Source organism: Scyliorhinus torazame, chromosome 8 (genome assembly GCF_047496885.1).
Source record: "Scyliorhinus torazame isolate Kashiwa2021f chromosome 8, sScyTor2.1, whole genome shotgun sequence".
Taxonomy (NCBI): Eukaryota; Metazoa; Chordata; class Chondrichthyes; order Carcharhiniformes; family Scyliorhinidae; genus Scyliorhinus; species Scyliorhinus torazame.
The window spans coordinates 104,605,559-104,631,310 of NC_092714.1; the positions used below are offsets into that span (position 1 = coordinate 104,605,559).

The following is a 25,752-nucleotide window of genomic DNA, read 5'->3' on the forward strand; positions in this document are numbered from 1 at the left end:
CAGCACCATGCCGGCAATCTTGCAACTGGATTTGGAGCCCAATCCCTCAGGGGCCATATGTTGGGTATTGGACCTGACGGAGCTCCAGCCCTTGTGGATGTTTAGCCTTCGCCTCGCTGATCACTCGCAGGCGGGTGGCGTTGGGGTGGAGGTCAGCTTCTCCATCCTGTGCCTCACTACGGCTGGCGGACGTACTGGAATTCTGACGTCTTATAAAGTTAAGTTCACCTTGAGAGGGGCGATCGAGGCGTTCGATGAAAGATGCTACCTATTCATTCTCTATTTCAAAGAGTTGGTCACCGTCAGCTGTTAGGGATGGGGTTTGTTGTGCGGGGGGGGGGTGGCTGTGGGTGTTTATTTTTGTACTAGTTCCGTTTGGGGTGGGTGTGTTTTCTTTTTTGTTTATGAACTGTTAAAAACTTAATAAAAACATTGCATAAAATAAATAAACAAATGAACTGAAATTGAATGTCAAGAACATTTCTGTGAGGAACTCCTACAACAATGTACTGGGGTTGGATTCTAAGCTATCAACTTCAATCATCGTCTTTTAGGTTAGGCGTGGTTCCAGTCAGTGGGGATTGGGAATTCTCTTAGACTCCATCTTTTCAGAGCTCCTAATAAGAACAGAAGAACCAGGAGTAGGCCATCTGGCCCCTCGAGCCTGCTCCGCCATTCAATGAGATCATGGCTGATCTTTTGTGGACTCAGCTCCACTTCCTGGCCCGAACACCATAACCCTTAATCCCTTTATTCTTCAAAAAACTATCTATCTTTATCTTAAAAACATTTAATGAAGGAGCCTCTACTGCTTCACTGGGCAAGGAATTCCATAGATTCACAACCCTTTGGGTGAAGAAGTTCCTCCTAAACTCAGTCCTAAATCTACTTCCCCTTATTTTGAGGCTATGCCCCTTAGTTCTGCTTTCACCCGCCAGTGGAAACAACCTGCCCACATCGATCCTATCTATTCCCTTCATAATTTTATATGTTTCTATAAGATCCCCCCTCATCCTTCTAAATTCCAACGAGTACAGTCCCAGTCTACTCATTCTCTCCTCGTAATCCAACCCCTTCAGCTCTGGGATTAACCTAGTGAATCTCCTCTGCCATCCCTCCAGTGCCAGTACGTCCTTTCTCAAGTAAGGAGACCAAAACTGAACACAATACTCCAGGTGTAGTCTCACTAACACCTTATACAATTGCAGCATAACCTCCTTAGTCTTAAACTCCATCCCTCTAGCAATGAAGGACAAAATTCCATTTGCCTTCTTAATCACCTGTTGCACCGGTAAACCAACTTTTTGCGACTCATGCACCAGCACACCCAGGTCTCTCTGCACAGCAGAATGTTTTAATATTTTATCATTTCAATAATAATCCCTCATGCAATACTTGGTTGGAGGTTGTCTTGATCTCAAAATATTCAACTCTTGAAACCTGCTTGGATTAAAGGTGTGGTGTGGTTTGGTACTGAGTCGATCTCGCAGAGACTGACCTGAGCGTCGGTGAGCAAGCTATTGGCAAGCAGATGTCATTCCATGGTATTATTAATGAGTTCAATCATCCTACTGATGATTGCGAGGAAAGGTAATTGGTCAAGTTAGACTTATTCTGCACTTTGTCAGTAATCTTTCATGCTACTGAGTAAATGCCAGTGTCAAAGCTGCACTGGACAGGTTTAGCAAGGGAGTGGCTGGCTCTGCTATACAGGTCTTAAACAACGCAGTTGGGATAAATCTATAACAGCCAATCATTGCCCCATTTGACTCCTCCCAATCATCAGCAGAGTGATAGAAAAAGCCACCAATAATTCCATCAAAGACTTGTTTGCCAATAGCATGTTCAATGATGCTCAGTTTTGCGTTTTGCCAGTACTATTTGATAAAAAGTCTTATTGCAGATTCAGTCCAGACATGAAAATACTTCTGTGCATCCCATTCCTGTCTAGCGGAAATGTGCATTCTGTGCAAACAATATGGAAACCGGGTCACTACCTATCTCCCTCAATATCAATAGCCTTAAAACTAGCACATGAATGAGGAAACATAGCACCAATGTCTCTTAAACAAAGATATATATTTTTTATTTTTTATAAATTTAGAGTACCCAATTAATTTTTTCCAATTAAGGGGCAATTTAGTGTGGCCAATCCACCTATCCTGCACATCTTTGGGTCGTGGGGGCGAAACTCATGCAAACATGGGGAGAATGTGCAAACTCCACACGGACAGTGACCCAGAGTCGGGATTGAACCTGGGACCTCGGCGCTGTGAGGCTGCAGGGCTAACCCACTGCGCCACCATGCTGCCCCTAAACAAAGATATTTATTAGGCAGCACCAGTAAGTTTTTCTTAAGAAACAGAGAAAGACGCTTCTCTAAGATGCTGATCAAAGGTCTCTTGTCTTGACTACGTCCCCAATGAACTTCATAATGGCTAACAGAACAGGTTACACCCAGCACATCCAAACAAAAGCAGAATTTCAGAGTTAAGATGTATTAGACAAATTGATAAATATCCCACAATTTTCCTACAAAGACGTTCTGATATCATGGACAACAAAATATGTTGAATAGCCTTTTCTTTTGCTTTCTCTTTTAAATTTTTACCAGGAAAACGAACGGAAAATCTGGTTTGCTCAATCCAATATTCTATCAAAAGAGCTTAAGGGATAAAGATTTTCAGTATATTCAAACAAAATTGATTTTGGTGTGCATTAGGATTACAAATTCTTGTGCACGAAACAATTTCTCACACATTAAGTCCCTGGCATTTCAACTTCCACAGGAATGACTTCTGAATTCAGTGGCTTAGTTCCACATTTCATTTTATTTTGTTTTCGAAGATAGAACACACAGTGCAGAAGGAGGCCATTTGGCCCATCGAGTCTGCACTGACCCACTTAAGCCCTCACTTCCACCCTATCCCTGTAACCCAATAACCCCTCCTAACCCTTTTGGTCACTCAGGGCAATTTATCATGGCCAGTATACCTAACCTGCACGTCTTTGGTCTGTGGAAGGAAACTGGAGCACCCGGAGGAAACCCACGCAGATATGGGGAGAACGTGCAGACTCCGCACAGACAGTGACTCAGCGGGGAATTGAACCTGGGACCCTGGCGCTGTGAAGCCACAGTGCTATCCACTTGTGCTACCGTGCTGCCCAGTTATGTTCAGTTTGCTCATTGCTGTGATTCCATTCATGTAGCATCACAATAAGTGATAAGTAATCTACTGAATATTAACTATATATTATGTCACGTTTACTGTGACATGAAATGTACAATTCCAATGTATCTTTACTTTAACTACAGACTTAGTTAATGGAAGTGAGAGATAAACAGCACAAGATAAGGAATATTACAATACAAGAATTAGCAGACCTTAAATGGTAAGTACATTTTACTCACTCAAACAACTGATCATCAAATCACACAGGGTAATATCTATATACTCACTTATCCCTCACTTTGTTGCATTGTGCTTTAAAACCACCGTTTAGAGGCAGATTGGCAGTGAACAACTTGTACAGGACTTCAACATCCTCTTGTACGACACAATGTTCTGTTGTAGGACACTGCTCTCATGATACCGTTGATGTGATTCTCAACGTTTCACAGAAAGGGAAAATCCATACTTCATGTCTGCTCTCTAACCATTGCTAGCCAATACTTCAAGAGAGAATTAAAAGACAAGAGAAAATCTCAAGATTTTCACCAAATGGGGAGCCTCTCTATTCTGGCAAAAATAGGGGAAGTGGCGGAAAATCTGAACTCCAGATACTGAATATAGCATTACAGAGGACATATCCCATTTTCATGGGTGCGGGAATCAGGACGCACATGCATTTCATACACAGCTGGGCATTTAAACCGCCACGTGCCTTCACTCAAGTGGGATTTCGGTATTCGTGAGAGTGTGATACCCAAAGTATGCAGATCACAATTGGTATAAGCGGATTCTAATTTTGTGGATAGATTTGGATAGCCAGAGTTCCCCTTTAGAGAGGTAAAGTATCCCTTCGGATCTGATTCCGAGATATCTTTGGGGAAGTAATGTAGCTTTCAGTGGAGATTAAGTGCCATTTCGAATTCTTAAAAGTAGGCATAAATGTGCATACAAAGTGCATAAATTTATTGGAACTGTCATCGGATCTGTAAAAATCAACAGTCACAAGCACATGTCAAGGTGACCCGTCAAGCTTACAAGGCATTTTAAAGTCGAGCCCTTTAAATATTTGAAAAAATGTCTGAAACGTTTAAAAAAATTAATTGTTTGCTATTTTTCACTGTCAGCATAGGCCTGAGGGTTTTCATTACAGAATTAGGGCTGCATGACTGATTTCACAATCACTGATTATCACAGTTGGGTACCTGGCATTTCATAGATTGATTGACAGCTTCAAGAGGTTATAAATAAGCTCATTGATATGAATTCCAATGCATGTTGTTTTAGGGATTCTGCATTTGAATGAAATGTTTCTTTTAAGGTATGGTGTCACCAGGGGCTGTGTGCTGGAAGCCCGTATGAGAACCCCCACTGACAATCTGACTGTCAGTGTTGTATACCGTGTTGAATTTACATTGGGAAATGGATTAGCCACGCAAGTTTAAATAGGGATTTACGGGCCGGTATTCTCCGCCATCGGGATTCTCTGTTATACCAGCACCCGGGGCTTTCCCGACGGCGTGGGGCTGCCCCACAATGGGAAACCCCATTGACCGGCCGGAGAATCCCGCCGGCCGGTCGGGGCAGAAATGTGGCGCGGTGGGGCCGAGAATCCCGCCTAAGGTGTGCAAATTTAGACTCAAAGAGTCAGATATTTGTTTCCTTTCTTTTCGTTTTTTGCTAAGTTTCTGAAGACCTTTAAATAAACATTCAATTTTTGCATTTGGACAACTGTGTGAGCTATTAAACGGAGTGAAATCCATCTCACCTATCACGATTCTCAACCTCTTGTGACCTCACAAAGGCTTTATTTCTTTGAAGGAAGGCAAATATAGTTCATGTGCTGGATTCTCCGCTTCCCGACGTCGAAAATAATTTCAGCGACGGGGCGGAGAATCCGATTTGGTGCCGAAACCGGAAGCGGCGGCAGTTTTTAAATTCTCCGCCCCCGAAAACGAGTATCCTCACTGAGTATCCACCGTCTCACGCTATTCCCTGAGGCCCGTCCCACGATGCTCTGTCCCTGACCGGCTGAATTCCCGATGGCATGGGACTCTCATGGTCCTGCAGTTCGGGAACCTCGCGAGGCGGCTGCGGATTCAGTGCGGGGCCGCCACAGTCAGGGGAGGCCTGATCGGCGGGCAGGGGGGCTTCATTCGTGGCTGGGGGCAATGTGTGTGGGCGGTCCGGGCGCGCGAGCAGCCGATGCGGGGCACTATTTTGGCGGTCCAGGTCAGCGTGCTGAGACCGCCATAGAGCATGGCGCTGTTGCTGCAGGCGGCCACCGTGCACATGCATGGCCTCTGACCCCGAAGTGCAGGGGGCTCTATCGCAGTTGCAGCTGAGTGCTCTACAACGGCTCCCTGCTAGCCACCAGGAAAACCGGGAATCTGTGGTCTTTTGACGCCAGTTATCCTAGCGTAAACGACCACAGTTTTCCCGATGGCATGGGGACTTAGTCTCTAAAATGGATAATCCATCCCATGTTTTTTATTGAATGAGAATTTTTTTTTCCAATATAGGAAAGTCTGCAGTAGACACTTAGAACTCCACCTTATATAATCGTAGGCTGAATTTTCTGTGGACCGGCAATCACCATCCACTCCTTTGCACTTATTTCACTCTGGAGCTGCCTGGACCTCCGATTGAGGCATGTTGAAAATTGTGCAGCATAACTGCGACTGGAGGCCTTTAGTGCAGAGCAGCATCATTGACAGAAGTGAAGCCATGCTCCTTTATTTTTTACACCATTAGTTGCTGTAAACTGGTAAGTTAAATGTCCCAGCTACTTTGACAGAAAATAGGTTGGAAGTGATGGTGGGTCAGGTGGTCAAAGTAGGGTAGCTTGGTGTAGAGAGGGGTCATACCACAGGTGGAGTTTGGGAGGGTAATTGGGGGCTTAAAGGGTAGTTGGAGGGGTCAGGGAGATAGTTAGTTGGTCAGGGAGGGCGAGTAAGGGAGAGGCAGTAGGGGGTTGCGGGATAGCTGGGGTTTGTTGGATGGCCGGGGATAGGCGGGACATGGGGGCATGCTGTTGAGGGGTGTTTTGGATCAAGGAAGGCAGTTATGTGGTCAGAGGCACAGGAGGACATATCGCTGCAGTGGGGGCCCCAACCAATGGGGGTGGAGGGGGGGGGGGGAACCATACGACGATCAGAGCCATGGTAACTCCAAATTTGCTGATCGGCTCATCTAAGTTTTTTGAGCCAATCAGCAGGCAGTACAGAACAACTTTGCTTCTGATTGGTGGGAAAATAGTTGCCAGACGTTGAGAGGTGATGTAGACTTAGTATAGTTCAGACATGGATCTCCTGAAATGCTGCAAAGTTTCTGAACTTTCATGAAATAAACATGCAAATCAGCATTCATGATTCTGACATTCAGTCTGGCAGGGAGCCTGACGCAAAACTGAAGTCGCTGACCTAACATCAGGATGCAAGCCTGTGAAGCCATGAGCAAGGCGAGGTGCCGGCGCTGGCCAACGGCCATCAAGGGGGACAGTGGGGTGATTCTCGACCTCAAAACCAATGGTTGGCGAGGGCTGGTGGTCACCCAACCAACCAAAATGAACAGGGACTGCCGAGGCAGATAGCCAACAGCAGCAGCCAGCCAGGAGCACACACGGCCATCGAGGCTCGAGCCCTGGCTACCAGAGTGAGAGCCGAGAGGTGAGCATAGCAACAGTTAGGTGGTGCAAAGAAGGGCAGGCAAGCACAAGCAGTGTGTCTTGGTGAATTGATGCCAATAGAAGCGGGTGACTCGACCAGAGCCAGAGGCCAGCCATGCAGAGCTGAGTGTGAGTGGGCTGGGCAACAGCCAACATCATCTTTCTTCTTGTTGTTTTTCCTTGTTGAACTTAGAATCGTTTTTGGTGTCAGTCATTTCTCTCTCTCATCAATTGTGGTATCTTTTATGATACCCGGCTTGCCTTGACCGTCCATAGGCATCACAGCTTTCCCAAAAAACCATTGGCAGCAGCCAGTTACTCAGATAGGATTTTGGCAGTAAACTCCAGCTCATCCTCACACCAATTCTTTTCAAAATTTCCTAAGACTACCCCGTCACAACTCATAAGTTTTCTTTAATTCCGAACTTCCTGTGGGGCGACGTAAGGGGAGGAATGCACAAGGTGGCTCCTACTGGAAAACTGATTTTTTTGCCTTTTTTCTGCCGTTATGAATCTTTTACTCCTCAGAAACGTCTAGCAGAACAGAGTTTTCCCTTCTCTGAAATAACCAGGAGGGTTTTCATAGTTTTAAAGAAAAGGAAAAGGTTCTTCGATGGGAAAGGGAACATTATGATCTCAAGTGGGAAGACCACTCCATTAGACCAAGATATGAGTGCGGATCTAGCAAAAAGAAGAATCGGTTGTAATGGTGTAAAAATTATCTTGTAAAAGAATGGTGTCAGATTTGGGATGGTCGGTCCAGCTCGCCTTCAGGTGACTTTTGGGAAAAAGACTACTTTTTTGACATGCCGGGAGATGCGAAAGCTCAAGTTGGCCGCAGCTTAATCGGATTTGTGGCTCTGTGGACAAGCATTTTGCTTTTTTAAAGAAGTCTTTTCATGTTCATTGTTTGGGTTTGCTCTTAATGCCTTTGGTTAGACTTGCGGGATCTCTGCTATTTGTTTTTTACATCAACATATTGTTCCTTTTCTCTTTTTATCAAATGAAGGATGTGCTGGCCTTGGAAAGGGTCCAGACGAGGTTCACAAGAATGATCCCTGGAATGAACAGCTTGTCGTATGAGGAACGTTTGAGGACTCTGGGTCTCGTTGGAGTTTAGAGGTATGAGGGGGGATTTTATTGAAACTTACAGGTTACTGCAAGGCCTGGATAGAGTGGACATGGAGAGGATATTTCCACTTGTAGGAAAAACTAGAACCAGAGGACACCATCTCAGACTAAAGGGACAATCCTTTAAAACAGAGATGAGGAGGAATTTCTTCAGCCAGAGGGTGGTGAATCTGTGGAACTCTTTGCCGCAGAAGGCTGTGGAGGCCAAATCACAGAGTGTCTTTAAGACAGAGTTAGATTGGTTCTTGATTAATAAGAGGATCAGGGGTTATGGGGAGAAGGCAGGAGAATGGGGATGAGAAAATATCAGCCATGATTGAATGGCGGAGCAGACTCGATGGGCTGAGTGGCCTAGTTCTGCTCTATGTCTTATGGTCTTATGTGTCTTTCAATCTGGGATAATGCACTGTGGTTTGACTGGGGAAGTCCCTGGAGAGTAAATTTGTTTTCCAGCGTGGGGAGGTGATGTCATTGCTGGGTGGAACTAAGAGATTCCAAGAGAGATTTTGAAAAAGCTTTTTGAAAAGAGTTGAAATCTGACCTGTCTGACACAAAGTCCACTATTCTCTCCCAGTAGGTTAGTTACAAAAATAAATATTTAAAAGTAGAGCAGTCTCGTCTGAGGACAAGGCAACACTCCAGGTGAACCAGCTATTTGAAGAAATTCAGCCAGTCTGAAAGGGTTCTAACAGGAGCCAAAAATTTGTTCTGTAAAGTATTACTCGATGCCATGCTGATTTTAAGCTGGATTGAGAGCTATATGTTTCTTTTCCTGTTGTTTAATGGGGAATTGTGTAGTATTTAAAGAGTAATTGGAAGATGTTCTTTTCAGGTGTGAAGGCAAAGAGTTTAATACTGTTTTCCAAATAAAGTTTTGTTTTAGAAATACCAAATCCCGATGTCTTCATGCAATCACTCCTGGAGAGAATTATTCTTTCAACACAGCCTTAAAATAAACAAAAATATTGGGGGTTTGATCCAGTATCCTAGCCACTGTTGGGGTCTGGTATAGGGTCGTAATAATGTCACCTCATTTTTCTGCCCAAATTCTTTTTATTAAGGTTAACCACATTGATGCCCCCTACAGTCTCATCGGGGCTGGTTTAGCACAGTGGGCTAAGTAAAGTAAAGTAAAAAGCAGGCACAGAGCCTGAATGTGTATTTAGAAGACAGACTGCAGACAGAAGCAAAACTCTTGGCCGATTTGCACATTGATGGCCCATCTCCGATAAACAAAAGCCGAGTGCTCAGCTGGCTGATACCGTCCCAGACATTCCGGCGCCACTACCTCAGCAAGAAGATACAAACAAAACAAGGCCAACGTCCACTTAGGACACGCCCAGCCATCAGGGTACCCGCCCCTTTATTGGCTCAGATCGATGGCGGTAATCGAGAAGCTACGAAACTATAAACTGCCCAATTGATTGGGACTAAGTTTAAGGCCCGCCTAAAAGCGCGTGAAACCCCCCCAAGTATAAGAAGGAACCTCGCCATGTGTTCGCTCTCTTGGATTCGGCCCTCAACTGGAGCGACCCCTCCACCTGCACCACCAGATGTAAGTTCAGGTTCAACACTCGCTACCAGATGGACGACCATAGCTACACACCTGCTACCTCTTCGAACCCAACAGCCTCCGATCCGAACAACGGCCACTGTTCCTCTGACTAAGCGGGTACCCAAAGTTAAGTATAGGTGTTAGTGATAGACATAGTTTAGCCTGTAGTGTTATTGTGCATGAGTAAACCATACTGTGTGTAAATAAAGTACCATTGACTTTGAACTAACTAACTGGTGTATTGGCTCTTTGATCGATATTCGGTTGAACATTGTGGCGGTATCAAGAGATACCTGGTGACTCTGAAAGCATATTCATATTTAAGATTAAGAAAGGCGACCTTATTAACCGCCATATTTATAGCCACTAAAAGATAGCAACAGAGGTAATTTTTAACCTGCCTTGAACATCTCAGTAAGTTTGACGAGCTTCTCAAATTTGAAAATTAGCCATATTGTGGCTCAGGGAAGTCTAACCATTTCATGAAAATAACCTACGATGACTGTTTTAGATTTGATGTCGCGATGCCGGCGTTGGACTGCGGTGAGCACAGTAAGAAGTCTTACAACAGATTTGGGTTTATTAACACATGTACCAAGGTACAGTGAAAAGTATTGTTCTGTGTTCAGTCCAGGCAGATCGCTTCATACATGAAAAACATAGGACATATGATAAATACACAATGTAAATACATAGACAGAGACATCAGGTGAAGCATATGGAGTGTTGTGCTACATCGTAGAGAAGATGTGTGGAGAGATCAGTTCAGTTTATATGAGGGTCATTTATGAGTCTGATAACAGCAGGGAACAAGCTATTTTTGAATCTGTTAGTGTGTGTTCTCAGACTTTTGTATCTTCTGCCCGATGGAAGAGGTTGGAAGAGAATAATCCGTGTGGGAGAGGTTTTTGATTAGGCTGCCCGCTTTTCCAAGGCAGTGGGAGGAGTAGACAGAGTCAATGGATGGGAGGCAGGTTCGTGTGGTGGACTGAATTGTGTTCACGATTCTCTGTAGTTTCTTACGGTCTTGTGGTGAGCAGTTGGCATACCAAGCTGTGATGCAGCCAGATAGGATGCTCTCCACGTTGCATCTGTACAAATTGGTAAGAGTCAATGTGGACATGTCAATTTCCTTAGTTTCCTGAGGAAGTATAGCCGTTGTTGTGCTTTCTTGGTTGTAGCGTCGATGTGGGTGGACCAGGCCAGGTTTCTAGTGATGTGTCCACCTAGGAATTTGAAGCTGTCAACAATCAATACCTCGGCACCATTAATATGGACAGGGGTGTATACAAAACTTTGCTTCCTGATGTCAATGACCAGTTCTTTAGTTTTGCTGACATTGAGGGGGAGATTGTTGTCATTGCAGCATGCCACTAGGTTCTCTATCTCCCTTCCGTACTCTGACTCATCATTGTTTGAGATCCAACCCACTACTTTTGTTTCATTAGCAAACTTGTAGATGGAATTGGAGCTAAATCTTGCCACACAGTCATGTGTGAATAGGGAATATAGTAGGGGGCTAAGCACACAGCCTTGTGGTGCTCCGGTATTGAGGATTATTGTGGAAGAGGTGTTGTTGTTTATCCTTATTGATTGTGGTTGATGGGTCAGGAGGTCAAGGATCCAGTTTCAGAGGGAGGAGCAAAGTCCTAGTTTTTGGTGTTTTGATATGAGCTTGTCTGAGATTATGGTGTTGAAGGCGGAGCTGTAATCAATGAATAGGAGTCTGATGTAAGAGTCCTTGTTGTCAAGATGCTCCAGGGATGAGTGTAGGGTCAGGGAGTTAGTGTCTGCTGTGGACCAGTTGTGGCGGTATGCGAATTGCAGTAGATCAAAGCATTCTGGGAGAAAGAGTTGATGTGTCTCATGACCAACCTCTCGAAGCACTTCATAATGATAGATGTAAAGGCCACTGGATGCTAGTCTTTGAGGCATGTTACCTGTTTCTTCTTTTGCACCAGTATGATGGCGGTCTTCTTAAAGCAGGTGGGAACCTCATAACGGAGTAGGGAGAGGTTGAAGATGTCTACGAACACACCCGACAGTTGGCCTGCGCAGGATCTGAATGCATGATAAGGGACTCCGTCAGGACCTGTTGGCTTTCTGAGGTTTTACCTTCAAGAAGGCTGATCTCTGGAGGTTGTCACAGTAGGTATGGGTGGGTCCAAGGCTGTTGGGGCAGTTGAAAATGGTTTCCTGCTCGAACGAGCACAGAATGCATTGAGTTAATAGGGGAGGGGGTGCTCTGTTGCCAGAGATTCTACTCGGCTTTGCTTTGTAGCCCGTTATATTGTTTAAGCCATGCCACAAACGATGAAGGTCTGTGTCGTTGTCTGTGACTCTAGTTTTGTCTGGTATTGTCTCTTGGCGCCCCTGATAGCTTTGCAGAGGTTGTACCTAGATTTCTCGTATAGCGTAGGGTCGCCTGTCCTGAACGCCTCAGACCTGGGCTTCAGTAGGGAGTGAATGTGCAGGTTCAACTATGGTTTCCGGTTGGGGAACGCACTTACTACCTTTTTTATCACTTGTGACTTCATCACTGTAATGGCTCAGAAATAAACTCATTAATGAAGTAAAATATGCCAAATACTATTCCATATGGCAGGAAAATATTCAGGACTACAAGGAAGACTGAGCAATGCAAACCCCTGTGCATTATCCATCCCATGTTCCAGACACTCCATGAATTTAATCTGCAATACACCAGCTGAACCGTGTGAGGAAGCCGTACATTTTTTAAATCTTTGTTTAAAACTTGCACGCCTTCCTTTTGGTTTCTATGCATCAGTGCAATATGCTGCAATCATGCTTGGAGTAGGCATATGGAAAACATTTGACAATTAAAAGAATTGTGACACCAAGTTGTCTGCTCGTGCAGTTGCTGTTTTAGCTTTGAGACTGAACTTTGTTGATATAAAGGAATGCTTACCAGACATAGCCACATCAAATTTAGAGAAACTACATGTGAAAGCTGAAGCAAAGTCCTTCGCAGAGAAGTTTGAAGAGCACAAAATTGCAGTTTTTATTTGTAGAAGCATTTGCTTCAATTAATTAATGCTGCCAACCATCACTGTAAAATGTTGATACAACTTTGTTGAATGCTCAACAATTGTTAGCCTGAGTTGGAAGTTATGTCATGGATCTTGAAAATGATATCTCAGTAGAAGCAGAGGCACTTACATTAACAAGAATGTAGGTCCCTCTTATGATGAGAAGCACACAAGACACAGGAATTTATTCTTTGATGAAACTAGAGACAGGAAATCACTTTAAAGGGGAAAGAGAAGATCATTGTCGAGACTGTCAATGTTATTTGTGATACAATTGCAGAGTGGAAGTGATTCTCTGAAGAAAACTGTTGAATTATTTTTGCACGCTTTTCGACAAAGTTTGGTTGAGAACGCTAAGAGCCTCTGCAGTAAGAGATTAATTGAATTCTACCGGGAGGTCGAGGACATAAATCTTTTTTGAAGATGAAGTGAAACAATTCATTCATTTCACTCATGAACAATGGGCTCTGTGTTTCGAGATCACCAGCTGAGTTACACAGACTTGTACGTGATGGTTTGCAGGCAATCTTTCCAAATGTAGAAACCATTCTGAAGATCATTTTAACTATACCAGTCACTAATGCTTCCAATGAACATTCATTCTCTGCATTGAACAGAGTGAAAAATTATCTGTGAAGTATGATGAGTCAGGAACATTTGACTCATTCAGCAATGCTGGCAATTGAAACTGCATCCTCACAATATTTTACCTACGATGATGTGATTGATGATTTTGTGAAGAAAACATGAAGAAAATCCATCTAGGTTGCCATGGAATGCAAACAACTGATGAAGCAAGAAAATCAAAACAATCTGTCCCTCTGCTGTCTTCTCCAGTCTAAATTTTGTTCTTCAAGAGAGAACGTATGCTGGTCTGATATAATGGCTGGCGGTCGCATTAGACAGCTGTCACTGGTGAGTAACCACCATACCCCATCGCTTTTTACTGGCCTTCAGAAAGTCTCTTCTTACTCTTCTGGACAATTAAAGAATGGAATCCTGCAAGACAGTTGTCAGCAAAGCCATTGATATTAGACTTGGACTGGACATTCCACTTCATTGGAGTATTTGCTTCTATGCTGGACTTTTTCTGGCTCATTCTATTCTGCACTGACCTGCTGTGCTGCAGTCATATCATTGGCTGATTTCTCCATCCCGTTGCTCATCAGCCAGTTCATATTTGCTCACCTCAAGACACAGAGATCATAATACTGACCACCTCTACCATCATGCTGACAACAGGTAGGCTTGGATTTCAATTTATGAATTAGTGCATGCTTATTGACGTCAGACGTTAAAGAGCACGACAACAGTTCTGTTGAACTGCGATTTGGGGCTTCTGTGCCTTTTATTGTATGAACGGAGACTCGGTGGGGTCAAAAGGGCATTAACGTCATTGCGGGTGGGCCACCATGTCACCAAGGGGAGGGGCATGATATGGGGCCCCTGCAAAGGGGGAGAGCACAGGGCGCCCAAACGTGCATGTTCACCTCTGGTCAGGAGTGTAGTCAGGGATGGAAGATAGTTAAGTATCGGAGTTATTAAGGGCAGGGGGCTGGGGGAGCGGAGTAACATAGTCACCCAGGAATTAGAACGGATTTTAATCTTTTTAATGATTCCTCAGTACCAATTCTGCTGACAGAGACAAGGCCATCCAAACCTTTAGACTTTAAATCAGATTTTCCGAATGCAGGGCAATTGCCTGATGGAAGTTGAAACTTCCCAGGAAATTCCAGTGCAGTCCATACCTACAGATATCTGAGGGGCCGCCAACTGCATCTTCCAGGATATGACCCTCCTGGTTCGGAAGTTCTGGATACTTATTTTATTTAATCTCTGCATAGGTTCTGAGGTCTGTGCAAGGTGGATACTAGGTGAGTTAGCATTGTAGGTGTCAGGGTAAAGTGTGGTTGGCGGTGGTGTTATTTGGCATGAGTCAGCACTATGTTGGCAGACAGCAAATAAAACCATGGGGGCGAGAAATGAGATGATATGGAGAGTATAAAGGCCAATGGGTGAGGAACATAGTTTGGCATGGAGGGCAAGATAGGGAATGGGGGTGGTGAGAGGGGTTTAGTTTGGCTAGGAGAGAATGAGGTGCCATGGCAGGGGGAACGCAGTGGGTCAGGTGAGGAGTGTGTTGGGGGTTGAAGGAGTCAAGGCTGGAGGAATGTTTTGATCTTTATTTTCAAATTTTGGACAAAATGCCAGAGCCCTGAAGCAGGCCTTCCACCCAGCCTGCCTCTGCACCCGCCATCCTCCTCAGGTCGTCCCAGGTTTCCCGTCCCAATCTCTAATCCAGCCTCTCCTCCCAGACTGAAAATCTGATATCCAGGCAGTCATTTTTAAAGGACGGGTGCGTGGTCCCGTGAATACTCCAGTCTCTGCATGCTGGACCCAGGAGCAAAAATCTCAGCCTCTTTGTAGAGACATCGCCCTTTCTAATGTCGCAAGAAATCAGGTCATTTAAGATTCCACTTTGTTCATCACAACTACTCAAGTGCTTACGTTTTTGTGGCTTGTTGATTTCCAATTCAGTTAAATTGCTCTGCAACAAGTCTGCTTATGATTGGCTAAAAAATTAGAAACTGTTTCTTCAGATTGTAATGGAATAAAAATAAATAAAGTTAGCAGGATCATAACTATCAAAATTGATATTAAAACTTACACAGTATTCCAAATATTTGCTAATTGTGGAACAGTGCATTACGTACTGATATACAAACTGCTAAGATAACTTGATTTAGCTCACATGAAAATACGATTTGCAAAAACCAGGAGAGCGTAATCAGTTGATTTATAGGTTGCATGACAGTCGTTGCCTGTTCTCACATTGGACATTCTTGCTACTTCAATATGCACTTACTAGCTTCAAATCGTTGCTTTTGTGTGTAAATTTCAGATTAGCACACATTTTCTTAAGATCTTGTTCCCATATTAAAATGGACTTCAGCCATTAGACTAAATACTTTTCTCAAAGTGCTGGACAATAGGCATACTGGAAATGGTCCTGAGATACAAATTGTTCTTTTACCTTCCACTATGTAATCATGCCTACTGTGAATGTTCCTCTAGGCCTGGGGTGGAAACACAGTGGGAGTCATTTTCAACTTGACAGGGCAAAAAATTGTTTGTAGTGGCATACACTGTTTGAAATTTTCTTTCCAATTACTTTAATAAGCAGTTGATCCACAATAACTAGTTTTATGCCCAAAGTTGGAAATTACCCCAAATTACAACAGCAATTGAGAAACAGTGCAACATCTGGCTTGGGAACTCATAATGCCAATTGAGAGTGCTAAAAATGGAAAAGTATTCCACCCCAGAGAACCCACTTCATCTCAAATTTAAAGATGTATTAAAATATGCAATGGTAAAAAGGGAAACAAAATGGATATTCTTTGTTGCTTAACATTCAAACACAAAAAAAATTAAAACATCATAAAATGGACATATGTTCACTGAAACATTAAACTTCAAACTGTAAGAAACAATCTCAAAAATAAACACTCAATCCTAAACTGCAACATGTGCCGACCTCATAAAGAGAAATAAAGGTTTACAGAAACCTACACGAGTCCTAAATGAGGGTAGTACGCAAATCAGCTTAATTTATATACAGGATGCTGTAAATGAGCAGTCTGATCATTCTACAGAAACAGCACCCTCCTGTTGGATAAATTCTTCTGCAAGCATCATTAATCCAAGTGACCATGGGGATAAAGTCAAACATTATAAATCAGTTTTCATGAAAGATAGAACAAAATGGTGAAAGATGCATGATCTTATACGGTATCAACAAATTTGAAATAAATATTGTTTACTGAGGTAATTAATTAACTGAGTTAAAAATAATGATAGGAGTTCATAAAATTTAATTAGAAAACCTGTAGATGAAACTTGGGATTAAATTTAACAAAAGGAGATGAGGTGAGGGCCTCCTATCCACAACAGCGGCTATAGTAGACTGAAATAATGTTATGCCCAGCATCATTAGAACACATAACATCCTGAAAATAAATTCTGAACAGGCACCAGAAAAATTACAAATCAAAGCAACCCATCCAAGAGTCATCAGTAAACTGGATATTGTTTTACTGTTGAGAGGATGATTCAGGAATTATATATAGACCAGGACAATGGTGAAAAGAAATGTTCGGTAGGTTTGTATTGTAAATAACTCAGCGCGAACCATGGCAGCTTGTGATAATATTACTAGACTCCCCATCAGTTGGCTTAACTTTGGATTCCTCCATCACATTTATGACTCAAACTTGGTCTCATCCATGCTAACCCTTGAGCAGGTAACTTACTATAGCAGTGCTTCACTAGAATGGACTTCTAACATCAGACAGGATAAAAATTTTCCAAGCTTCCGGACCCACCTTGTAAGAGTCTTTCCAAAGGACTAATCAAGAGGATTCATTAGTTGGACTCTGGTAGCTAAGTTGTGGTCTGCTCCAGAGAACCCATGTGCCCTGTCAAAATCTGAACATGCCCCTTAACACACTGTCAATGTGCTCTTTAACAATCTGAATTGCGTGATTAATAATCAGGCAGGTAGGATCACAAGGTCGTCCACTCATGCCGTGGTAAAATCTGCTGACACTGTGAATAGCATCAGGAAACCAATATACCAGCAACCGTCAGTATCGTAATCCCTCTCCTACCTCAGTTCCCATCTCCGCAAATAGTTTACAATCCATATTGCGTTTAAACCCACAGAAGTTCATAAGCTCAACATAATTCAAAAAATATTTTGAAGAAATAAGGCAAATCTTTTTGAAGATTTATATTGATGGATCCAGGCCGTGTGCCATGAAGTCCTCTCAAAAACATTATTCGTTAGGATATTAGTACTATCACCCAAGGATTATTAAGTCATTTGAACTAATAGCAGCGCATCCATCTCACCTGTTGTATGAGCGCCTCCCAACGAGAGTTGAATGTCTCCAGATTTTCATTAATCAGCTCATCCAGGATTTCACCATCAGTCAGCGTCTGTGCCAACTCACGGATTTGATTTTGATTATCTTCTGGGTGACGCATGACATTTTCTAGAGACTGAAAAAAATCCACAATGTTAAAAGTAAATGACATTGAAGTTCAGCTTTAAACTAGTAGGTTGTGTTTTTATATAGAAATATATTTGTATACTTGGGTTGGAACATGGTTACAACATGTTCCATGTCTGGACTAAGGGCAGCACGGTAGCATTGTGGATAGCACAATTGCTTCACAGCTCCAGGGTCCCAGGTTCGATTCCGGCTTGGGTCACTATCTGTGCGGAGTCTGCACATCCTCCCCGTGTGTGCATGGGTTTCCTCCGGGTGCTTCGGTTTCCTCCCACAGTCCAAAGATGTGCAGGTTAGGTGGATTGGCCATGATAAATTGCCCTTAGTGTCCAAAATTGCCCTTAGTGTTGGGTGGGGTTACTGGGTTTATGGGGATAGGGTGGAGGTGTTGACCTTGGGTAGGATGCTCTTTCCAAGAGCCGGTGCAGACTCGATGGGCCGAATGGCCTCCTTCTGCACTGTAAATTCTATGATAATCTATGAACAAGGCTATGACACGTCAATGAATTCAGATGGCATCAAAACAGTTTATCATCTTCCAACCATTTAATAAGTGTAGAAATAAGCCCACAGCAGAGATAAATCTTTAAATAATTTGATTGGAAAAACACCTTACACCAGAGCAAGATGAAAGAAAATATCTTGCATGTTTGTACATATGCTTATCTATCTACAAGCAAAGATGGACACCAACATTGTATTCTCACCATTTAAAAAATAAAACAGCCACAGATTACCCTCTAATGCCTGTGCCTCAAGTCCATGATCATGCCAGAATGATTTCTGTGAGAATGCCAGTTCCATCTGTGTGAAAACTTCTTACCCTGGCCCTGGCAACTGCTTCTAAACCAGTGTTCTATTTGAAGCACTGCTATCCTTCATCAACAATTAATGACACATTTTCAGTTCATTTCTGATATATAAATCATTCGGTCATCATGGAAGGTTTAACCACTAATTGCTCGTCACCTTGGGCCATGAGCAATTAATACAGAAGTATATTTTTATTGAAAACCATTATAATGCATATTATTGCTCGTTTCACCTATATTCAATATAACTTCAGAGACTAGCATTACTGTGCTGCCAAATACATGAGTAAAAATATAGTTTTGGACATCAAAATATACAACGTACTGTTGGGAATATGTTAAGAGCAATATGTAAAGACGCCTTCTAAAAACTGCCGTAATTTCACAGGACTTGTAATAACATTCCGTGTACCAGTGGTCCAGTAAGGAATAGTTGAATTAAATTTCCCCCACACTGCACCACCCTCTTCCCCCATTCCCTTCCTGTTTTCCAATGGCATTGGTTGGGTTGCAATCTCATTATATTTGGAAGTCAAAGATTTAAATAGTTTCAAGTGCACAGGGCAGTGCAAGATCTTTTAAATAATATCTCCATCGAACGCAACACTTTCCAGGATACCTACATTGGAAACACAATTACTCCCAGTACTCTCAAATCCAAGGACACCCAATCATAACAAAGTTAATTAAGGTGACTTTCAATTAGGGCAGAAAACTTCCTCTATCAAAAGCTCCCACTTGCTGGATTCCACATTGCATGCTCCAACCATTAATACAACCCCAGTCAGGACATCTCTGTTCCAAATACAATCTTTCCACTATTCCCAGCCGCAGACAGGCAACCCACTACAAATAGTTGCATACTGATGCGCAATCAATTACACTCAAGATGAAGTGATTTCATAACTGAAGGCTTTAATCTACTAGAACTTGTTCCCCAGCAGCTTCGGTACAGAAAGTGAAGGCTGCTGGGACGGCACCATCACTTATACTCCGCCTTCAGGGCAGAGCTACGTAATACAGCCAATGGCAGACTCCTGGGTCTAACCAATGGTCATCAGCCTCTCAGGTACCGCAGTATCTGGTACTACCACAAATACCTCAACTACCTCTCATTCGATAGTGCACCATTTCCCTCCACTGGCATAACAATTCCAGGCTGTTGCCATTACACGATAATCACAACTTGGGTGCCACTCCCATCTAAATTCCTCAATCCACCACCAATCATTAACCCTGATAATAAGTTTTGTGTTAAGTAGCATAAAGTTATGGATGCAACTTACCCTTTCTGATTCTTAATTTGGCCCTTGACAAGTGTTTCTATGCCTGTGTTCTATTTGAAACATTGCTATCCTTTGTTTGCAATAATGGGATACATTGACCAGAATTTATCAAAAACATGGCAAAATGTCAGGTTCTGATTGAAAACCGAAGTGTTTTTCCCGAGAAACATAGCCAGGGTTTCTGTCCAGATTTTTGGACACCTCAGAAAAAAATTGGTGAGCGTTTTTAGTGCTGTCACTCCGGTGGTGTTGTGTGGGGCCTGGTAGAGCCAGCAAGCCCAACAACACAGAGCTTGGGGTGCTGTTTTTAAAGGGCGGCCAAACAGGGAGAAGACTGAACTCCCTCGCAACCCTCTCATGGCCATGGAGAATTGCCCACCCTACGGGAAGAAGCTATGGGATGACCACCCCGCCAACACCGAAGAATCGGGACGGTGGGTAGGGGGCACTCTTACCCCATCTCTTCCCCCACTGCGCATTCTCTGATGTGCACCCCTTTTCTTGCTCCCCCCTCAACCACACATAAGGGAGATTCCCTCTCAGTGCCCCCTGACACTAGGGCCAGGGGACACGACCCAGCCTCAGCCCTCAACCCCAGGGCCTCCAGGCACCTCAATACCCCCCCGAATGGTCATCACGACTGGTTCTCTATTTCAAAAATGAGAAGCGAATCACACCGGCGTGACATCATGCTGCTGCTGTGGTGGAAGGGTGGTAGGCGGCGGGCATCACACAGGCTGGAAGGTAAAGCCGTTTAATTATTTTTAAATTTATTTGAAAGAATTTGGCTTCACCCTTCAAATGCAGGGAGCAGGGAAAATCTCAAACTGAAATCCCCCTGGTTCGAATCCAATTATGCCCATTTTGCGAGATTTAGAGGCCATAGCGGGATTTGCACGCACATCAAACGGGCCGGAAAAATCACGCCTATTGAGTTTATTTTAGACACAAATTGTTTGGCCATCACGCAAGGTTTATCCATAACTGATCAATTAAACCTGAAAAAATGGGTGGTTGTGAGGCTGGGAATGGGTGTCAGATTTCTGAAAGCCTGTCAATCGAGCGCATTTGGGGAATCAGGGATGAGCTAATGGACTCTAAGTAAATAAGGAAGTAGAATTTACATTTATATTGTATTGCACTACTTCCTTAGGATGTCCCAAAGTGGTTTGCAATTAATGAAATACTTTTGAAGTGTACTTAGATAACAGGGAAACACAGCAGCCAACTAGTGCACAGCAAAACGCAATAAAAAACATTTGAATGAATTACCAAATAATCTGTTTTTCTTTTGGTTCATTATAATGTTTTTATAATCTTCATGTCCTGCATTATGTCAGTACTAGTACCTTAAATCAATCTCGTTGATGAATCCCAAGGCCCCATCCCTTTAAAATAATGTAGCCTTGCTTTGAAATCTGGATAATCTTTTGATAAAATGCCAAGAAAATGAACAGCAAACCATGTCTGGTAATTGCTTTTAGTTGCCGTGCTGTCTATGCTTTCAAAAGACCTAAACTCTGTCCTCGAGGAGCATCGCACAAAACTTCCTTTTAAGTTTAAAATAATACGAGAATTTTGAACAAACACATGAATAAGTTACGACATATTCACAACAGACATTCTTCTATCTAACTGAGGGTGGGAAAAATAAGAAGACGATCGCAGCTTTTAAGAAATAACCTAACACTTTGGAACTAACTCTGAGGTAACAAAGTAATTTCTTTGCACAGTTGGAGGCTACACCATTGAACATTCAAAACAATGTTTCTCTGTTTTAGGAGTTTCTCCTGATTTAATCGAGCATTCACTTTGAAAAGAGCCAAAAACTTCTGTTTGAATAGAATAGTTCCTTTTAATATCTTCGAAAAGGCTGACCAAGAGTTCTGGAATTTTAATACTTCCTTGGCCAGATTTAAAAAGGAACCATTTGTAATGCTCAAACTGAATGCAAATCATAGTAAATTTGAACTACTATATATGGATGAAATTGTGACAATTGAAAGTTGATTTTATGTCATTTAAATATGGTTTTGCAATGAATGTTAGTTGGAAGGTTCAAACAAGTACGTGTGCAGGCACAATTACTTACATCAAGTGCCTCAGAGATTTCTTCTGCCCCTCCCTGAAGGTTTTCGGTTTCTCTGAGTTTAAGCTCGAGTTCATCAAGCCATATATTTTCTGCCTCCAGATATGACAGTAATTCACACCAACATGACCACACCTCCTGAGATTGAATGTGGAAACCCCAAATTAGAAATGAAGACAAAATGAAATATGATTCAGAATAATCAATCAACAGGATGCAACTAACTTCCTATTCCATTGTAAAGTATCTTTCTAAAATACAGAACGTTCTTTGGAGAGAGGTGAGCAGACTACTGGTGAAATGTGAACAGAAACATCTCACTAAAAATACAAGGAGTCTGTGTTTACTGCTCATCACATTTTGAAACTTTTATACTCGGCATGACACTGAAGGACAGACAAATTCACCATGGCAACATTTTGATAAAATAGGAATATAACATTAGATTGTTTAAAAATAACACCAAGCTTGAACCGATCCAAATCTAATAAACGTCAGACAAGCAGGTATCAGCTTATGCATGTGTCTTTACCATCAAGGGAGAGATGGATAGGCAATCAGCAGAACTGCATTCAATCTATTTCTTCCCCACACCACCATTCAAATCGGTGGGAATTATGTTTTCCTCGGAAATTACAAAAATCTCCATGAATATAGTGTCACGTTACCAGTGCTTGACAATGAGATATTCTGTGAAGTCATTTAATATAGGTAATGGCTTGCTCTCTTGCTCTCACCGCTATTTCACCAACTTCCAAATAGCCCCCTACATCCCAAAACTTAGATGAGAATGTCCCTTTAAAATAAATGCTCGGCATTTCCCCAACTTGCGCAAGACTGGTGCTCCCTCTTTCCTTACTTAGCATAGACAAGCAATACTGTCCATCCAAAAGCAGTTTGCTTTTTATCTAACACGCTTGATGGGAAGGAAAGCAAAGATTCTTTTCAATCCAAGGACAAACCTCAAGAGTCTTGCATTTCCTATTCAGTCTGCTGCAAAGCCGCTGGTAGTTGCCTGTCAGCATGTCCAACTCAGACTTCAAAGCTTCATGGGCTGCCGGTGGAGCCTTCTCTATGAAACTGTTAACACCATCACTCAAGAGCTTCACCTTCACCTCTTTCTGTGATACCTCTTCCTTGGCTCTCTGAAAAAAAATAAAGTGCACATAACGGCACAAGCAAGAGATCAACATTGCAAAGTGCAACTGTGTTTGCACCAAATATAACTGCTATTTTTCTGAATTTCCCCAACCCTCTACCCAAGTCAAGGAATTGAAACATGACCATATACAGTCCTCGAGAAGTTAAATATTTGTTGAGAAGAAAACTGATGATCTGAAAGAAAACTGGTTACCATCATTCAACTCTGAGACAGAAATTGGGTAGAATTTTACCTGTTTCATAATACCTTATTGAGGGAAGGAATTAGGAAAGCAAGTACAAGCAAATTTCCAAAAAAAAACCTCCCATATTATTGTTGCATTTATTTATTATTATTTCTACAATGATTATTAATTGTAGGCCATGCCCTGGACTCATTTGTCAAATCCGAGAAATTGGGTCAAAGAGCTTCTAATACCCAGTGACTTGTATGGTGAACTATCCAATCCTTTAAAATATGACGAGTAAAGAAACACTACTCCTAATGAAAGAGTCTGAAATATTGAAACTTGAAAACACAGTGGAAGAGCTATTTTCTGCCTACTTTCCTCTCCATATCTTTAATCCTTCCCCACAAAGAATCTCAAAAAGCTGAAAAAAACACATTTAAAATGTTGAAATATCATAAAATATTCATTTAGGAAACAATTAGAAATGGATTTTACACCCAATTTTTATCTAGACACTGGGAACATATAGATTGCAGCCTTTGCTGGCAAAGTACCACTATTCACAGTTGCCCTTGGAAAGAAAATTGCAGTAACTGCACCTAGAACCGCCTCGCAAACCAGCCAGTTTGCTACCATACTTCAATATAAATATTCATCAAATGTTAATGCAAGTATTGGGATTAAATATTCTGCTTGGGGCATCTTACCTAATGATACAACAAAAGCTGAGTGTAGCTTCAAACATGGATCCCTGTGTAAGATTATTAGGCTACTAACCAAAATACTGATTGTTAAAATCTGACTTTATTATTATAAACTAACATCTAACTTATTAGGAACTTGTCTTGGTGATATGGTAGAGTGGAAAAACTTAGAAACACAGCACAGTATAGAAATTACACCAAGTTAATATGGGAAAATGATCAAACGCGGAGACCTGGACACTGTCTAACAATTGTTGGTGTAAGATAACGGCAAGAATGTAATGTGTCTCTCTCCCTGTGAGTTAAGAGACCACAGGGTGCTTTGAGATACAGTAGTAAATAGTAAAAAGAGCATTACATAATTATGTAAGGCCAGCAACAGCCATAAAAAGTATTCTTGTTTTGTCTAGAAAAGCATGCTCAACCATGGGGCTGAAGATGATTGGGGAGAGGGAGGATTTAAAGATTTAAGAGACAGACTTAAAGAAGGCTTTCAGTTCAGATTTGTGCGGTGAAGAAATCTAGAGGGAAGAGAATAAGTCAAGAACAAGCGATCAGAAGAGAAAGAGAGAGAAGAACAAAGAGGAGCCCAAAGATACAAGGATGCAAGAAGTTGTGTGCTCCCCTTCCAGTCCTAATATGGGAAAGAGTTAGACTATATATTTCTGCCTGTGTTTATTGCTGTAGTTTTACCTGATAACTTAATAAAACTTGTTCTGACTTACCTCTATAGTCTCACGGCTGAGCTTTTTTGCCAGTCTACTTCCATAACAGTTAGGAGTTTAGAAACCTTAGAAAATCAACATTTGTAGGGACCTGAAGTTGGGGCAATACAGTAGGCATCTGCCGAGCCTTTTCAACAGGCATCAATATCACCCAATAATTACCCTATTCAATTTAACTGGATTAATACTTAAGTTAAACTAAGAACATTTTTTAAATTTATGTCAGTTCTAATGGTTTATCTAAACTTATTCCAAACCTCCACAAATCCCTTAAATACAAAATGGCTTTCTTGAATAACAGGGAAAGGTGTGTTCATCTGCAGATGGCCAGGTATTGCTGGCTAGCTTAAAGGGAATTGCTATCTCAAAAATGTCTCACCCATTTCCTCTGTGCCTCCTGTGAAGGCAGCACACAACATTTTGAAATCCTGTTTCTATCATCAATAGGTCTCTCAGATTTAAGGCACTTTGACAAACAATTTGAGGTTTAGAAGGAGTAATACACTGAGGTCATGTCGACAACTCCACTAGTGTCACATTGTTCCCTTATTTATAGAATCAATTATAATAGCATCAAAATATTTCCCAACTGTCCTTGCAAAACTGAATTAGCTACCTTGTTCTTAGAATAAATCATCTATCGCTCTCAAATTTACAACTTATGAATGTCTTTTGGCACAAAACATATTTTTTACATTGCATTCTGAAGGACTTTTACAGGCTAATGCGAGTATCCGTAGTGTCATGGAAACATAACAAAGTTTTAGTTGTTCATCATGCTGTTACTAAGCAATGTCAATTGCAGCTCTTTGGCAATCAAAGTGCGATTTGTTTTTTGGTCACTGGTGGATTTGTTTTAAACAATATTGCTGTTTGTTCAGAATTAAGAAGTCAACTCACAAGGAATTTCCACTGAAATGCACAGATGGGTTGCCTGGATAATATCTTCGTCTCAGAATAATCAGCAGCTTTCTCTTAACAATGACAAGCAATGGTCCTTAATTATTTCTTCCAAATGCATATGTTGGTTACTTATGAGAAGCACTCAGATGTTATTTTTAGCACTTAATGGAGTTAGCTGTGCAAATTGCAGAGATAGGTCCCCAAAACACTCCTGCCTCTTTCAGGTCATAAGTAGTGCTGCATTTATAATATGT

At 42.1% G+C, this 25,752-nt stretch overlaps 1 protein-coding gene across 15 annotated transcripts in view; it reads right to left on the reverse strand.

Annotated features, from left to right (window-relative positions):
* The window catches only part of dmd (dystrophin), a 3,042,490-nt gene that overhangs the window by 1,689,883 nt on the left and 1,326,855 nt on the right, over positions 1-25,752 (reverse strand). For all 15 annotated transcript variants that reach the window (XM_072513983.1, XM_072513987.1, XM_072513978.1 and 12 more), the window contains 3 exons: positions 22,798-22,980; positions 21,839-21,973; positions 17,488-17,637 (listed from right to left, as the gene is read on the reverse strand). In XM_072513983.1, coding sequence (XP_072370084.1) covers positions 17,488-17,637; positions 21,839-21,973; positions 22,798-22,980 — 468 coding nt within the window. The remainder of the gene's footprint in view (positions 1-17,487; positions 17,638-21,838; positions 21,974-22,797; positions 22,981-25,752) is intronic.